The 17,528-nt window shown below is 41.4% G+C and overlaps 1 protein-coding gene across 4 annotated transcripts in view; it reads left to right on the top strand.

Moving 5' to 3' along the window:
• The window catches only part of TRIP4 (thyroid hormone receptor interactor 4), an 82,814-nt gene that overhangs the window by 26,950 nt on the left and 38,336 nt on the right, over positions 1-17,528 (top strand). For all 4 annotated transcript variants that reach the window (XM_080658351.1, XM_080658353.1, XM_080658354.1 and 1 more), the window contains 3 exons: positions 3,238-3,367; positions 6,030-6,245; positions 11,502-11,628. In XM_080658351.1, coding sequence (XP_080514477.1) covers positions 3,238-3,367; positions 6,030-6,245; positions 11,502-11,628 — 473 coding nt within the window. The remainder of the gene's footprint in view (positions 1-3,237; positions 3,368-6,029; positions 6,246-11,501; positions 11,629-17,528) is intronic.

The raw sequence follows: 17,528 nt of genomic DNA, 5'->3' as shown, positions 1-17,528 counted from the left end.
CTGATCACCCCCTAACCACTCCCCTGCCAGCCTGATTGACGCCTAACTGCTCCCCTGCTGGCCCGGTCACCCCAACTGCCCTCCCCTGCCGGCCTGGTTGCCCCTAACTGCTCTTCCCTGTTGGCCTGGTCTCCCCCAACTGCCCTCCCCTGCAGGCCTGGTCCCCCCCAACTGCCCTCCCCTGCCGGCCTGGTCCCCCCCAAATGCCCTTCCCTGCAGGTCCGATTGTCCCTAACTGCCCTCCCCTGCTGGCCTGATCACCCCCAACTGCCCTCCTCTGCAGGCCTCGTTGCCCCCAACTGCCCTCCTCTGCAGGCCTGGTCGCCCCCAACTGCCATCCCCTGCAGGCCTGGTTGCCCCCAACTGCCCTCCCCTGCAGGCCTGGTTGCCCCCAACTGCCCTTCCTTGCAGGCCTGGTCCCCCCAACTGCCCTCCCCTACAGGCCTGGTCCCCACCAGCTGCCCTCCCCTGCAGGCCTGGTCTCCCCCAACTGCCGTCCTCTGCAGGCCTGGTCACCTCCCGTTTCCGCTGCCTTGCTCCCTCCCATCTCCACTGCCTCGATCCCTCCCTTCTCCGCTGCCTCACTCCCTCCTGTCTCCGCTGCCTCACTCCCTCCCTTCTCCACTGCCTCACTCCCTTCGCCGCCGCTTCGCTCCCTTCTGCAGTGCTTGGCTTCCTTCTATGCTGTCTTCGGTCTTCACTCTGCACCTGTGTATGCAAATTAACCGTTGCTGTGGCCGGAGCTGCCTTTCCGCCTTTCCACGCTGCCCAGAGGCCCGGAGCGGCTGGGGTGGTGCAGAACACAAGCATCCGCCCTGCCCCTGGCCGCTCGGTGCCTGCATATGCAAATTAACCCGCCATTTTTATTTTTTTTTTTCAAATTTTTATTAAGGTATTATATGTGTACATATCTTACCATTGCCCCCCACCCCCACCCCACTCCCATACATGCCCTCACCCCCCAATGTTTTGCATCCGTTGGTTACTCTTATATGCATGCATACAAGTCCTTCAGTTGATCTCTTATTTCCCCCACCTCTCCCTAACCTTACCACTGTAATTTGACAGTCTGTTTGATGCTTTACTGCCTCTGTAACTATCTTTTTGTTCATCAGTTTATAATGTTGGGTTAATTTGCATACTCCTGATTGGCTGGTGGGCATCATGAAGGTATGGTCAATTAGCATGTTACTCTTTTATTAGGTAGATTTTTGTTTGTCCTCACCCAAGGACATTCTTTCCACTGATTTATAGAGAGAGTGGAAGGGATGGGGAGAGAGAAACATTGATTGGTTGCCTACCGCACGCTTCCTCACCAGGGAGGGAGTCAAGCTTGCAACTGAGGTATGTGCCCTTGACGGGAATCGAAGCTGCAACCCTTTAGTCCACTGGGCAATGCTCTAACCACTGAGAAACCCGCCAGGGCTTCTTTCAATTTTTATCTGGCTCACGTGGCTGTAGGACCAGCCTGTTTTATGTCTCTGCCCCTCCTACAGTCTCAGTGTGGCTTCTTCTATAAATCCCTAATGGTTGAACTAACATTCAGCTAGATTTCAGGCTGTTCAGAATGATGGTTGTTTTGTAAGTTTAGTTGTAATTTTGACATGGTTGTGGGAGGATTTTCATGCTGCATTTACCTATATGACCATCTTGACTGGAAGTTTCCTCCATATTTTTTTAATTAGGATTTCTTTAAAGTCATTATTATGAGAAAAGTTAGTTCTAAGTGCTTTTTTAACATTCAGAATATAAGAATCAATCAGTCAATCTTTCTCTCTTGCTGTCTTTTTTTTGTGTCTGTATGTTTTTAAAAAATATATATTTTTATTGATTTCAGAGAGGAAGTTTTAGGGGGAGAGAGATAGAAGCATCAGTGATGAGAGAGAATCACTGATCGATTGCCTCCTGCATGCCCCACACTGGGGATTGAGCCTGCAACCCGGACATGTGCCTTGACCGGGAATCGAACTATGACTTCCTGGTTTGTAGGTAGATGTTCAACCACTAAGCCAAGCTGGCCGGGCTAATTTTTTTTTTTTAATTCTCATCCGAGGATGTGAGTTTTTTCATTGATTCCAGAGAGAGCGGAAGGGAGAGAGAGAGAGAAACATCAATCGGTTGCCTCTCATAGGCACCTGAGTCAGGATCAAACCCACAACCTGGGTATGTGCCCTGACCCAAATAGACTCATGACTCTTAGGTGCATGGGACAATACTCTAACCACCTGAGCCACACCGGCCAGGGCTGTTTTTAAATTTTAAAAGAAATATTTAATAGGATTTTGAACAGGCCTAGAGTTTTAGATAAAGAGAATGGTCAGCCTTCATTATAGCCTAGTTGTTTTCCTAACCACTTTTAGATCTTGGTTTTGTCATAATTTATGGCTCTTTTTCTGGGAGTTATAGATTTGTAGTATGCTGTCACGAAGTAGATAACACAGGGCAAAGGAATGAATGTGGGCTTTATTTACTTAGACAGACCTAAGTTTAAATTTTATTTTTACTTTTTAATTTCTGAGTGAATTCAGTAATTTTATTATTTCTTAACTTTGTTTATCTGTAAAACAGATAATACAAACTTTCTAACAAGGTTATTATGAGTATTACATAATATATATTAAGTGCCTTTGCATCTATTAAGTTCTCATTATTTCTTTCTGCAATTTTTCCTCTGTTTCTTTCATTATTTACTTATTTTTAAAAATATTTTTTTATTGATTTCAGAGAGGAAGGGAGAAGGAGAGAGAGATAGAAACATCAATGATGAGAGAGAATCCTACTGGGGATCAAGCTTGCAATCTGGCCATGTGCCCTGACCAGGAATTGAACCGTGACCTCTGGGTTCACAGGTCAATGTTCAACCACTAAGCCACACCAGCCAGGCTATTTCTTCCATTATTTAGTTTTTAGTTTTAATATATAAAAGTATGTTTAAAGGTGATACTCAGTCCTACCCAATAAAGTTTTTCATTTTTAAGGCATTTAATATTGTGTTGTTAAACAGTTTGGTACCTCTTGGTGATCCAAATTTCCGTAAGGGAAGAAATGGAGTTTAACATTTATTCAGAATCTACTATGTGCCAAGCACTGCCTGTGTACTTGTTTGGTTTCCATTGAAATGAAGGCTGTAGGTCATCAGGGCAGAGCCAGATCTTCTGATTTTATTTTTTGCTGCACAGTGATATAACTAATTTGTATTGTAAGCTGACACCATTTGATTTTCTTACTGAATTTTAGGGATGGAGAATTCTGGAAAAGTGGACATCTCTATCAAGGACCTTCTTCCTCATCAAGAGTTGCGATTTAAGTCTGGTCTGGAGAAGGCTATCAAGCATAAAGACAAACTGTTAGAGTTTGATAGAACTAGGTATGATATGATTAGAATAAATGCTAAGCCAAAACCGGTTTGGCTCAGTGGATAGAGCGTTGGCCTGCGGGCTGAAGGGTCCCGGGTTCGATTCCGGTCAAGGGCATGTACATTGGTTGCGGGCACATCCCCAGCGGGAGGTGTGCAGGAGGCAGCTGATCAATGTTTCTCTCTCATCGATGTTTCTAGCTCTCTATCCCTCTTCCTTCTTCTCTGTAAAATATCAATAAAATATATATTAAAAAAAAAAAAAGAATAAATGCTAAGAAGTAGACTAGTCCACAGATTCTGCCCATTAAGAAATTATTTTTGCCGAAACCGGTTTGGCTTAGTGGATAGAGCGTCAGCCTGCGGACTGAAGGGTCCCAGGTTCGATTCCGGTCAAGGGCATGTACCTTGGTTGCGGGCACATCCCCAGCGGGAGGTGTGCAGGAGGCAGCTGATCGATGTTTCTCTCTCATCGATGTTTCTAGCTCTCTATCCCTCTCCCTTACTCTCTGTAAAAAATCAATAAAACATATTTAAAAAAAAAAAAAGAAATTATTTTGGCACTTGATACATTTTTAGGGGTGGAGTATGAAAAAGATTACAGGGAAAGAACAGCTTGGATGCCCTACATAGGAGGCCTATATGTATTTTTTAAATCCATGTTTGAATAAGATAGGCTCCTATCAAGAGGATCCTACTGAGAAATATTTTTATTTTTATTTTTGACACATGCTAGTATACCCCCAGATAGTTGCTTTGGGTTGAATAATTCCCCACTTGTTTCACTTACAGACATTCAGTCATCATATATATTAGAGTGCCTACCCTGTGCAAACTGTTGTGTTGGGCTGCGGAATATCTATGAGATGTTGCCTCTGGGCGAGTGTAGGTAACGCCATATCATTGACACTAAATTTGTTTTCTGATTCAATGATTAATATATTAAAATGTTTCTCAATTGGCTTTTACATTCCTACGCTTTTGTTATTTAGCCCACTGACTTCTCTTTAAGAGATAGAATGTGCTAGTTCTATTTTCTATTTCTTTCTCTTTCATTTTCTTCTTCTTTGGGACCAAATACATATATTGAAAATCAGTTAATGGTAAAAAGAAAAAAAATTTAAATAGGACGTAAATGCTCACTTCTCAAATGGCCACGTGAAGGTTCTTAGACCCCAAATCTCTTACTTACTGTAACTGACCTGGTAGTCTATTCCTGGCATTACAATTCTTTGTGTATGTGTGTTTTTAGTCCTTTGGTTAGACACACCTTCTACTACCAAACTGTTTGCTATGAATACATGAGATATAACTTTGAAAACTATTTCTTAAGCCTATTACCAGGTTTGTAACTCCATATTTACTCTTAATTCTTTAAATATCACTTTTATACCTACTCAATAAAACTTAACATTAGAAATAGAATTAGAAATGGATTATATTTCTTGATAAGTAAAAACTGGAAAAGTGTCTCTCTCTATTGATGTTGCCCTTTTGCTGATGTGTTCAAGGGTACCACTTGCATTATTTAGATTCATATATAGGACCAATTTCTCCTGAGCCCTCTTAAGCTTCCCACTCTCAGTCTACCTTAAAACTTTTATAATTCCAGCTGAATCTTGAGTAATTGAAATCACTATATGAATATGTTTCCTTATAAATATGTATATTACAAATTTGTAATTATGTGCAAATCCAGTTGATTTGTCATTTTATTATTATTATTATTTTTTAATCCTCACCCAAGGATATTTTTCCATTTATTTTTAGAGAGAGTGGAAGAGAGAGGGAAAGATAGAAATATTGATGTGAGAGAAACACATCCATTGGTTGCCTCCTGCACGCGTCCTGACCAGGGCCTGGATTGGGGAGGAGCCTGCAACCTAGGTACATGCCCTTGACCAGAATTGAACCCAGGACCCTTCAGTCCACAGACCGACACTCTATCCACTGAGCAAAACTGGCTAGGGCGATTTGTTATTTTAGAGTATCACTTAACTTCTGTGAGCCCTGGGTTTATTATCTGAAGAATGAGAGAGTGGATCATCAAGATTACTTCTAGTTCTCAGTTTCTTTGTTAGAAAGAGGCCTGATTATCACATTCAGAACTTGGCCATTATATTAGTGAGGGACTGGAGATTTGGGGAAGGGGGACTGACATATAGTAGTAGAGTAGTAAGTGTCCTAAGAATAAGCCACAGGACTGAGAGTCCAGATTAGAACACCAGTTTCTAAGGGAAAGGATAGCAGTTGGGCCTAACAAGAATAGACTAAGTCCGAGTTATAGAGGGACTGTCATATTAAGTAAGTTGCCAAGACATGAACTCAGCTGCAGCAAAACCAGGCAGAAGTCCAGATTTCAGAAGACGAGGACTAGAGTACTGTATTAAGAAAGCTAGAAGGACAGTGGATTATGGTACTGTGTCTTTTCCTGCCTGATGATGAGATTAGTTTTAGAAGCTGAGCTAAGCTTGCAGTGGAGATAATATGCAGAAGCTAGGAACCAGGCAGAGCTTGACCTGGTTTTAGAACATTCTTGGACCTCCAAATTTGAGATAATAACCTTTAGGACAGCATAAGAGTGACTTACCTTGAAGCAGTTTCCCAGTGATCAAGTTCCTATTTGTCAATAGGTGTCCTAATTGCCATGTGTTGTTGTTTTTCTTTTACTTAGTATTCGAAGGACCCAAGTAATTGATGATGAGTCAGATTACTTTGCCAGTGATTCTAACCAGTGGTTATCCAAAATTGAGCGGGAAACTTTGCAGAAGCGAGAGGAGGAGCTGAGAGAATTTCGACATGCCTCTCGGCTTTCTAAGAAGATCACCATTGACTTTGCAGGCAGGAAGATCGTGGAAGATGAAAATCCACTAGCTGAATATCATAGCAAGTAAGTGGATAGCAGCAGAAAAGGTCTGAAAGAAGGGGATGGTTTGATTGTAAAAGATTTACCCCATCTTATGGATCTGTTATTTTTATTGATTTAAAAAAATAATATATTCATTTGGAATAGAAACATGTAAGAGTAGCTAAGAAAATTTTGAAAATGAACAGGGAGGGGAACTTGTCCTACTAGATAATTACAGTAATTTTATTAAAAAAAAAACTTAAAAAAAAATGAGATACAGTTTGGGCATGGGAATAAGTAATGAAACAGTAGATTCCAGAAGGAAACCTGTGTGTCTGTATTGTGTGTGTATGTGTGCATGGGTGTGTGTCTATATGTGTGTAAATTTAGTAATTGATAAAGGTAATATTTCTAAATAGTAAAGAAAGGATTAAATATATGATGGGATGATTGGCCTCCAGCTTAGAAAATACCTATAGTAGATCTCTAACTCAAATCATTCTGTGGCCCTAGCTGGTTTGGCTCAATGGATAGAGCGTTGGCCTGCAAACTGAATGGTCCTGGGTTTGATTCTGATCAAGGGCACATGCCCGGGTTGCAGGCTCAATCCCCAGTGAGCAGCTTGCAGGAGGCAGCTGATCGATGATTCTCATCATTGATGTTTCTATCTCTACCTCTCTCTCCCTCTTCCTTCTTCTCTGAAATAAATAAAAATATTTATAAAAAAGATAACTCATGACCTTTAAAAAAAAATCATTCTGTGATAGTTTGACTACAGAGTTAAATGTAAAAGAATCAGAAACAAATATATAGGAGGATATAGTTATAGTTTTGGTGTGATAAATCTCTTCGAAGTAGGATACAAAACCCAGAAGTCAAAAGACATAAGATATTTAAAATAAAGTAAAAAAGTAACAGACTTGGAGGAAATATTTTCAACATTTAACCAAGACTAACATCCATCTATATATATATATAAAAGCCAAGTGACCAGAACGACCAGTCTCTATAACGCACACTGTGGCCGGCCAACTGGCCTGATGGGGGGGGGGGGGGCCCTCCCTCCAGCCAGCTGGATTTGGGGCAGGGCTGGCTGGCTAACCTCCTGTGGCCCCCCCCACTGGCCCCACTCCTGATTGCCCTGCCCATCGGGTGTGGAGCCAGCCTACCAACCTCCCGCATTCCCTCCCCCTCAACGGCCCAGCCCTCATCAGCCCCCATCAGGACAGGCCGGCTGGACCCCACCTGTGCACGAATTCGTGTACCAGGCCTCTAGTAATATATAAAGGCCTTCTGCAAATCAAAAGAAAAAGACTAGCCCTAGCCAGTTTGGCTCAGTGTACAGAGCATCGGCTTGCGGACTAAAAGGTCCCAGGTTCGATTCCGGCCAAAGGCACATGCCCGGGTTACAGGCTCAATCCCCCCCTATAGGGGGCGTGCAGGAGGCAGCCAATCAATGATTCTCATCATTGATGTTTCTCTCTATCTCTCTCCCTTCCTCTCTGAAATCAATATGTGTGTGTGTGTGTGTGTGTGTGTGTGTGTGTGTGTGTGTGTGTATATATATATATATATATAGAGAGAGAGAGAGAGAGACTACATCCTGGCCACTGTGGCTCAGTTGGTTGGGCATCATCCGATGCACCAGGAGGTTGCCAGTTTGATTCCTGGTCAAGGGCATATGCCCAGGTTGTGGGTTCCATCCCTGGTAGGGTGTGTGCAGGAGGCAGCCCATCCATGTTACACTCTCACACCGATGTTCCTCTCTCCCTCTCTCTTCCTCTCTCTCTAAAAATCAGTAAAAATGTATTTTTAAAAATCCAGTAGAAAAATGATCAAACGCTAAGAATAGACAATTTACAGGTGAAGAAATAAAAAGTCATTAAATGTTTGAAAAGATACTCAACTAGTTATCAAAGAAATGCCAATTTTTAGCCCTAGCTGGTTTGGCTCAGTGAAGAGAGCCTTGGCCCACAGACTGAAGGGTTCCAGGTTTGATTCCGATCAAGGGCACATACCTCAGTTGCAGGCTTGATCTCTGGCCCTGGTTGGGTGCACGCAAGAGGCAACCAATCGATATGTGTCTCTCACATTGATGTTTCTTTCTGTCTCTCCCCCACCCTTCCACTCTCACTAAAAAAAAAAAAGAAAGAAAAAAATCAATGGAAAAGTATCTTTGGTGAGGATTAACCAAAATAAAAAAAAGTGCATATTTTTAAACATATCTACCATTAAATTGGTTGAAATAAAATATATATAATATTGCATAATTTCTGAGTGTAAGAAAATAGGTGTGCTCTTTCACTGTGGATGGGAGTATTAAAATGGTACAGCCTCTTTCAGGTGTAAAGCTTAGTGATCAGGCAATTATATACCATACAATTAGATGCCTTTTTAGGAGATAAACACAAGCAGGACTAGACTTTGCGGTGCCTACTGTCTCCTTTGTTCACCTGAGCATGAACAGTGACCAGTGTGAACTACACAGCAAAGGGCCTGTCTAATTCTAAACTGTGTGTGTGTGTGTGTGTGTGTATGTGTGTAAAATCACACAACTGCACAGAAGGTGGAGCATAGGATCCCCCCCAAAATAAATAAACAAATAAATAAATTAAATGGTACAGCCTCAATATCAAGAGTGAACTGTAATATACACTATGGATTTTGGGTGATAATGATGTCTCAGTGTAGGCTGATTAATTGTTACAAATGTACCACTTCAGTGAAGGATGTTTGATAATGGGGGAAGCTCTGCATGTGTGGGGACAAGGGAGTATGAGTGTAAGGGAAATTCTGCACCTTACATTCAGTTGTGCTGTGAAACTAAAGCTGCTATAAAAAATAAAGTCTATTGAAAAAAAATTGCCATTATGGCTGGAGTTGAGAAGAGATACGCATATTGGCTCCAACGAAAAGAAAGCACATAGAGATCTTGCCCTGTTTTCTGTTTTGAAAATGACACCTCTCTCTCTCTCTCTCTCTCTCTCTCTCTCTCTCTCTCTCTCTCTCTCTCTCTCTCATACACACACACACACACACACACACACACACACAAATGGATATTAGTGAACAGAGAAGTGTTTTTCACAAGGCCAAGTCCTTGGCTTTTCTCTTTCATACCTGGCAACTCCATAATCAAACTTTCCTAAACAGAGTTTATTCTCTCCCTTCAGGAAATTCTGCCACTAGCTTCAAAATAATTATTTGCTCTCATCTATTATGCATATGATACACAGATATAAAGAAAAAAATGAAATTACTTTTGGGTGATGGGTTTAGGAATTCTTTTCCTTTCTATTTGTATTTTTCAGTTTTTTCATAATAAAAATGGATTGCTTTTACAATAAAAATCATTTTATATCTAATAAGAAAGGGTTCAGCCTTTTAGAAGGGAAACTGGACAGTATCTCAAAATTTAAATTGTGCATACTTTTTGACTTATCAGCTGCACACCAGATATCAAATGCCAGTTTCTTTATTTGCTTCTCAACAATTTAAAAAATTATTTGCCATTCTCGCCCTAGCTGGTTTGGTTCAGTGGATAGGGTGTCAGCCTGCAGACTAAAGGATCCCGGGTTTGATTCTGGACAAGGGTACATGCCTGGGTTGCAGGCTCAACCCCCAGTGGGGGGCATGCAGGAGGCAGCCCATCAATGATTCTCTCTCATCATTGATGTTTCTGTCTCACTCTTCCTCTCCCTTCCTTTCTGAAATCAATAAAAATATATTTTAAAAAAATTATTTGCCATTCTGCCCCGGCTAGGTGACTCAGTTGGTTGGAGCATCATCCTGTACACCAAAACCTTGTGGGTTCGATTCCTGTTCAGGGCACATACATAGATTGCAGGTTCAATCCCTAGTCAGGGTGTGTACGGTAGGCAACCGATCCATATTTCTCTCTCACATTTCTCTCTCTCTCTCTCTCTCTCTCTCTCTCTCTCTCTTTCTTCCTCTTTCAAATCATTAAAAAATATACTCTCAGGTGAGGATTAAAAAAAAATTGCCATTTTGACACATGAAAAATGACATTTCATCGTAATTTTTATTCACATTTCGAACATTCTAAAAATGTATTCATTAGCTATTTGTATTATTTCTTTTATACATTATGGTGTTCTGGATATACTTACCACTGTACTATGTCTTAAATCTATTTCTCTTCTTCAAATCCTACTGTCCCTGCCTTATTTTAGACTCATCTCTTCCTTCAAATTCTTGTACTGTTTTGTTTTAAGCTTCATGCCTTTGTTTTTACTTTTCCCTTGGTTTGGAAATCCCTCCCCCAATTTTTGCCTTTCAAATGTCTACCTTTCTCTCTTGAACCTGCTTAGTACAGCACATGGGATGATAGGATTATAACCACCAAATGGATTTTGCCTCATAGTATTAATTACATCCTCTCATGTTTTGTTCATCATCTTTATAGCTGTCTTAAACCTGCCACTTAGACTCAAAGCTTTCTTGAAAGGAGGAACCATGTCTTCTACACCTTTTAAGTTGCCTTCCATATAACAGGTTCCTAACAAGTAACTCTTTAATTGTATTCAAAGTCAGGTTCAGTCTTTCCTACTGGTAGAAGATTTTCATTACGTTGTGTCTCAGAATCATCATCATCCACATTTGTCAAACATCCAGCAGGGGCATGGAGTAAAGCAGCAAGTAATGTATAGAGTAGAATAAGATACAGTTCCTGCAGGACCTATGATTTCTTACTGTCCAATAGAATTAGTTCCACCAATGAACATTATCATATAGAGCCAAATAGCCATAGCAAACACGACCATAGGATGTTTCCAATGACTAAATAGTAGATGATACAGCACTTCAGAGAAAGGAAGCACTTTTGTGTGGGGCCAGTAGAGGGCCTCATTAGAACTTCTGGGCCTTGAAGCAAGGCTAGAATTCATATCATCATGGAGGAATGGAGAGAGGGACTCCTGAGTGAGCAGAGGAGTAATTGAATGTGTTGAGTAAATAGGCTGTCATAGAATACTCTTCTGTGGGTCAGATTTTTTCTAGGCAACTTTTCTAATCCTTGCACTTTTAATAACCTGGTTAGACAGATAAATGATTATAGTGGGCTCTACCTATTTTCTTAGCATTCTGGAACTTTTACTAACTCATATTCCTTCGGGTTGTTGGAGTAAAGAGAAGGAAATTTGGGTGGGGGAAGGCGGTTATCTATGAACCCCTCTTTGAATTGTAAAATTATTACTGTAGAAGGTTTTTTTATTGGTGGTAAGTATTACTGAACATAGAATATTACCAATTATTGCATCCTTTGGTTTGTTATCACAGACTAGATGAGACAATACAGGCTATTGCCAGTGGAACCTTGAACCAATCACTGACCAAATTGGATAGATCTTCTGAAGAGCCTTTGGGAATTCTGGTGAATCCGAACCTGTACCAGTCCCCTCCCCAGGTTAGTGGATCTTTGCTCTAACTGATAATGAGAGAAGTTTGGGCCCAGACATTTCTCCTTTCAAGTGTGCCTCTTCAATAGGCTTTAAATCCCAATCTGCTTTCTCAACATACCCACCAACCTTATTCTCTGGTTCAGTTCATTCCAGTCTTTTTGCAGCACTTCTGACAAGTTGACTGTATTATCTTCTGAGTATTTCCAAAGAGAGGGTTTGTTAAGTACTTATAGTTTTAGATAATTCCATGGTCCTTTTGTTAGTGTTTTTTTCTGTATATTTTACAGAATATGGGTAGTCCAATAGAGTGATGTTTTAAATTAATACATTAATTCACATATTCATTGTCGTCATTTTTCTATCAAGAACATTGAGCATCTGTTTTGTACAAGCACATTAGGCATTACTTCTATCTTTAAAGAACTCATAGACAAATAGGGGAAAAGATTATATATGCAACTTTAAGACTAATGGAGATATAAATAAAGTACGGTGGAAATCCAGAGGAGGGAAAGACTACTTCCAGTTCAGGGGATTAAAAGAGGCTTTTTATAGGGAAGCTGTCATTCATTACAAGTAAATATCCAAGAAAATGGATGTTTGGGAATGATGGGAAAAACATTCCAGGCAGAATGAATTATTGGAATAAGCCATGGGTACACAAGAGCATGGGAAATATACACTGAGTGGCCAGATTATTAAGATCTCTGAATGCATAATAATCTGGCCACTCAGTGTGTGTGTGTGTGTGTATTAGAGACCTGGTGCATGAATTCGTGCATGGGTGGGGTCCAGCCAGCCTGGCCAGGGGGAGGGGACATGGGCAGTTGGCCGGCCTGCCTGCCTGCTGGTCGAACTCCTGGTCGAGGGGACAATTTGCATATTAGCCTTTTATTATATAGGATATACACTGAGTGGCCAGATTATTATGTGTTCAGAGATCATCATAATCTGGCCACTCAGTGTATATATGGAATACTGAATTTAAGCAACCTAGATAGTACTCATAAAAGGCATTATCGTGAGAAATAGTATAGGGTTAGGTAGGTAGAACCAGAGCTTAAATGGTTAGCTAGGAAGTTTTCACATTTTTATTTTGTAAATTAATGTGAGCCATAGAAGGTTCTTAAACAGAGAGTTGCAATCAAAACAGTGCTGCAGATAGCTTAACTGGAAATATTTGTTCATCAGTACTGTATATGTGCTAGGTTTTTTTTGCTGGGTGCTGGGAAATTAAAAGATAAAGGCCTAACTCCAGTCCTTAAGGACTTTAAATTTAGTAGGAAGATGTGTTTGAATACAAATAATTACCATTAATTAAGGTAACTGCTATGATAGACACATGTCATAGGTACAATAGGACTTTAGGAGAGAGTTCATAAGCCCACTCAAGGAGTCACAAAAGAAATAGTGTTTAAGAGAAGACATAAGGGATAAATAGGAATTTTGAAGCAGACAGATCTGGGAAGGGAATTCCAGGTAGAAGATACAACATATATAGGGGCTCAACAGTTTGAGAGCTTTGGAGAACCACAAGTAATTAAGTATTGTTTGAAGTTAAAATGGACTAGTAGGTGTATTAGTTTCCTAAGGCAGCCATGACAAAGCAACACAACTGGTTGGCTTAAGAAATTTATTCTCTTTCAGTTCTCAACATTGAAATCAAGGTGTTAGCAGTGCCATACTCCCTCTAAAGGCTCTACTGGAGAATGCTTTCTTGCCTCTTTCAGCTTCTGGTATCTGTAAGGCAGCCCTTGGTTTGTAGCTTGTCATTCTAGTTTCTGCATCTGTCATCATATGGCCTTCTTTCCTGTGTATCTTTTAAAAAATATTTATATTAAAGCTGGGGACAGTGAAACAAGAAAGGGCTGGGGAAATGAGCCTAGGCAGGTCTGCTTTAGCTTACTAGGAAGTCAGAGAAAAGGGAACCTTGGGGACAGGGTCAGCGGGTTAGCTCTGTACGAACTGCCACTGCCCATTGCTACCTTGGTTGGGGTGGGGTCCCTTAGAGTTTAGGAAATTACCTGTCGGGGGAAGCAGAAGGGGAGGGGCAGAGAGAAGTTAAGGGTGTGCTCCCTGGAGGAAGAGCTTGCCACCTGTGTGTCTTTGTCTTTGTCTTTGTCTTTGTCTTTGTGTGTTCTCCTCTTTTTTAAGGACACCAGTCATTAGATTTGGGGTCCACCCTAATCCAGTATGATCTTAACTCATTTACATCTACAGAGATTCTATTTCCAAGTAAGGTTCTGGTGGACGTAAATTTGGAGGGAATATTACTTAAGCCAGTACAGTAGGCAGCATCTCATTATGAAAGCCTTTATGTCTCATTCTAAGGAGTTTGGTTTTATCCTAAAGTAGACAAAGAAGGGGCCTTGAAGGATTTTAGCTGAAGATTGACTTGACTTCCATGTCTATATAGAGAATGGATTGGAGGGAGGAATAAGACTAGAAGCAGGGAAATAGCTGAAAAGGTTATTGTAGTAGCACAGTGGGGAGATTCTGAGAGCCTAAATTAGTGTTGTAGCACTAGGAGGGCAGTAGACAGTTTCTTAAAGGCTAAAAAGGTAGATGAGACCACTTAACAGGGCTCAATAGTATTATTGAAAGGTAATAAGAGATTAATTTAGCAAAATGACTGTGAGAATATAGAAACAAGTAATATAAACAAGAACTGTAATAGAGAAGAACAGAGAATGTGAGCCTCAGAATTGTTCAAATATTAACATAATTATGAAATTACTTATTTCCCCTGTAATGGATCAGTTCTTCCTCTGTGTTCCTACTGAAGAGTTTATATCCCTGTGTAGTATTTACTCAATTCTGCCTTATATGTTATATGTTTGGGGTTTTTTGTAGGTTCTGGTGTGCATTCTTTTTTTTTTTTTAATAAATCTTTATTGTTCAGATTATTACAGGTGTTCCTCTTTTTTTTTTCCCCCCATAGCTCCCCTCCACCTGATACCCCACCCCACCCCATGTCCTTACTCTCCCCGCCACTGTCTTCATCCATAGGTGTAAGATTTTTGTCCAATCTCTTCCCACACCCCTCACACCTCCTTCCCCCTGAGAATTGTCAGTCCACTCCCTTTCTATGTCCCTGATTCTATTATATTCACCAGTCCATTTTGTTCTTCAGATTTTTTACTCACTTGATTTTTAGATTCACTTGTTGGTAGGTATGTATTTGATGTCATTTTGTTGTTCATAATTTTTATCTTTACCTTTTTCTTCTTCTTCCTCTTCTTAAAGAATACCCTTCAGCATTTCATGTAATCCTGGTTTGGTGGTGATGAACTCCTTTAGCTTTTTCTTGTCTGTGAAGCTCTTTATCTGACCTTCAACTCTGAATGATAGCTTTGCTGGGTAGAGTAATCTTGGTTGTAGGTTCTTGCTGTTGATCACTTTGAATATTTCTTGCCACTCCCTTCTGGCCTGCATAGTTTCTGCCGAGAAATCAGCTGACAGTCATATGGGTACTCCCTTGTAGGTAACTAACCGTTTTTCTCTTGCTGCTTTCAAGATTCTCTCTTTGTCTTTTGCCCTTGGCATTTTAATTATGATGTGTCTTGGTGTGGTCCTCTTTGGATTCCTCTTGCATGGGGTTCTGTGTGCTTCCTGAACTTGTAAGTCTATTTCTTTCACCAGGTAGGGAAAGTTTTCTGTCATTATTTCTTCTAATAGGTTTTCAATATTTTGTTCTCTCTCTTCTTCTGGCACCCCAAAAATTCGGATGTTGGTACGCTTAAAGTTGTCCCAGAGGCTCCTTACACTATCTTCATATTTTTGGATTCTTTTTTCTTTTTGTTTTTCTGGTTGGGTGTTTTTTGTTTCCTCATATTTCAGATCTTTGGTTTGATTCTTGGGGTACGTTGATCTACAGTTGAGTTTCTATTTTAGACAGTGTATGCTTAATTTCTGACTGGTCCTTTTTTATTTTTTTGGCATTCTCATTAAGGTCCTTAAAGGTCTCACTAAGTTCCTCAGAGGTTTTTAGAAGATTCTTGAGTAACCTTATAAATGTGGTTCTGAACTCTATGTCGTCCAGTAGTTTGCTTTCCTCCATTTCTTTCATTCGTGACATGTTTCTTTGTCTCCGCATTTTGGCTGCTTCCCTGTGTTGATGGAGTGGCTTTGTGTGGTAGGTGACCTATAGGGGCCAGTAGCTCAGCCTCCCCAATCCCCTGAGGTGGATGCTCTTGGTACACCCCTTTGTGGGCTGAGTGCAAAGTCTTGGTGTAGTTTAAGCCTTGATTGTTGTTAGTGTCACTGGAGGAATTGACCTCCAGGCCAATTGGCTGTGAGGACCCGCTGTGTCTATAATGGAAGAACTGCTGCACTGGAGACACGCTTATGGTGCAGGACTTGTTTCAGTGGGGCTTTGGTGCTCACTGAGTCTGCCTCTTGAATGTGTCACTTATGGATGTGAGGAGTTGAAATCTGGTGTCTCACACTGACCACTAGGTACACTGGCTTCTGGATCTCCAATGGGGTGCAGGTCAGCTACTGTCTGAGGCCACCTAGCAGGAGCTACAGCGAGAACTACAGTTTTCTCCTCTTTGCTTGGGGTTTGGAGGTTTTGGAGCTGTCTGACCCGGGCTGCAAGTTTGTTAGGTTAAGCTGCGATAGGGCAGGCCATTCATATGCTAAAGCCGCTGCTTGGAACTTGGGTGGGTTTGTAGGTTGTGCAGGGCGGGGTCTCAGGGCGTCACTAGGCTAGGGCGTGGCAAACAGCGATGGCTGCCAGTTAGCCAGCTCTGCGTCTCCGTCCCCGCGTCCCACGCCCCAGCGCAGTAAATAATTATTCCTGCGCGCGGCTCTGCAAGCAAGCCACCCTCACTTTCCGACACGATGGCAGACAGTCCAGCTTCTCCCTGTAGGAGTTTGGGTCCCCGCGTCTCCCCAGAAACTGGATTTCAGAGTAATCGGGAGCTTGTCTCCCTTCAGGTTGAAAAAAGCAAGCCTGATGCCAGCCTGGAACGTGTGCCTCCGTACCTCAGCTTTTCAGCGCTTGTGCACATCTCAATGCTCTTTTCTCTTTCCTTCTAGTTGTAGAACTTCCACTCAGCCAGCTTTCCCGTGGTTCTGGGTGATAGACGTTTTGTCTTTTAATTGTAGTTTTGAAATTGTTGTGCAAGGCAGCAGTTTAGGTGTTTACCTACGCCACCATCTTGGGTCTTCCTGCATTCTTTTTTTTTTTTCTTTATTGATTACGGTATTACATATGTGTCCTTTTCCCCCATTGCTCCCCCACCCCTCAGTCATGCCCTCACCCTCCTGGTGTCTGTGTCCATTGGTTAGGCTTATATGCATGCATACAAGTCTTTTGGTTGATCTCTCCCCCTCACCCCACCCTCCCCTACCTTCCCTCTGAGGTTTGACGGTCTGATCCATGCTTCTGTGTCTCTGGATCTGTTTTTGTTCATCAGCTTATGTTGTTCATTATATTCCACAAATGAGTGAGATCATATGATATTTATCTTTCTCTGACTGGCTTATTTCGCTTAGCATAATGCTCTCCAGTTTCATCCATGCTGTTGCAAATGGTAAGAATTCCTTCTTTTTTACAGCAGTATAGTATTCCATTGTGTAAATGTACCACATTTTTTATTTTATTTTTAAAATGTATTTTATTGATTTTAGAGAGGAAGGGAGAGGGAGAGAGAGATAGAAACATCAATGATGAGAGAGAATCATTGATCGGCTGCCTCCTGGGGATCGAGCCTGCAACCCAGGCATGTGCCCCTGGCCGGAATCGAACCCGGGACCCTTCAGTCCACAGGCCGCCGCTCTATCCATTGAGCCAAACCAGCCAGGACTGTACCACATTTTTTAATCCACTGATCTGCTGATGGGCACTTAGGCTATTTCCAAATCTTAGCTATGGTAAATTGTGCTGCTATGAACATAG

This window comes from Plecotus auritus (genome assembly GCF_963455305.1).
Source record: "Plecotus auritus genome assembly, chromosome: 1".
Lineage (NCBI taxonomy): Eukaryota > Metazoa > Chordata > Mammalia > Chiroptera > Vespertilionidae > Plecotus > Plecotus auritus.
Note: the sequence above shows the minus strand (reverse complement) of the source record. Positions and strands in the feature narration are given on the sequence as shown.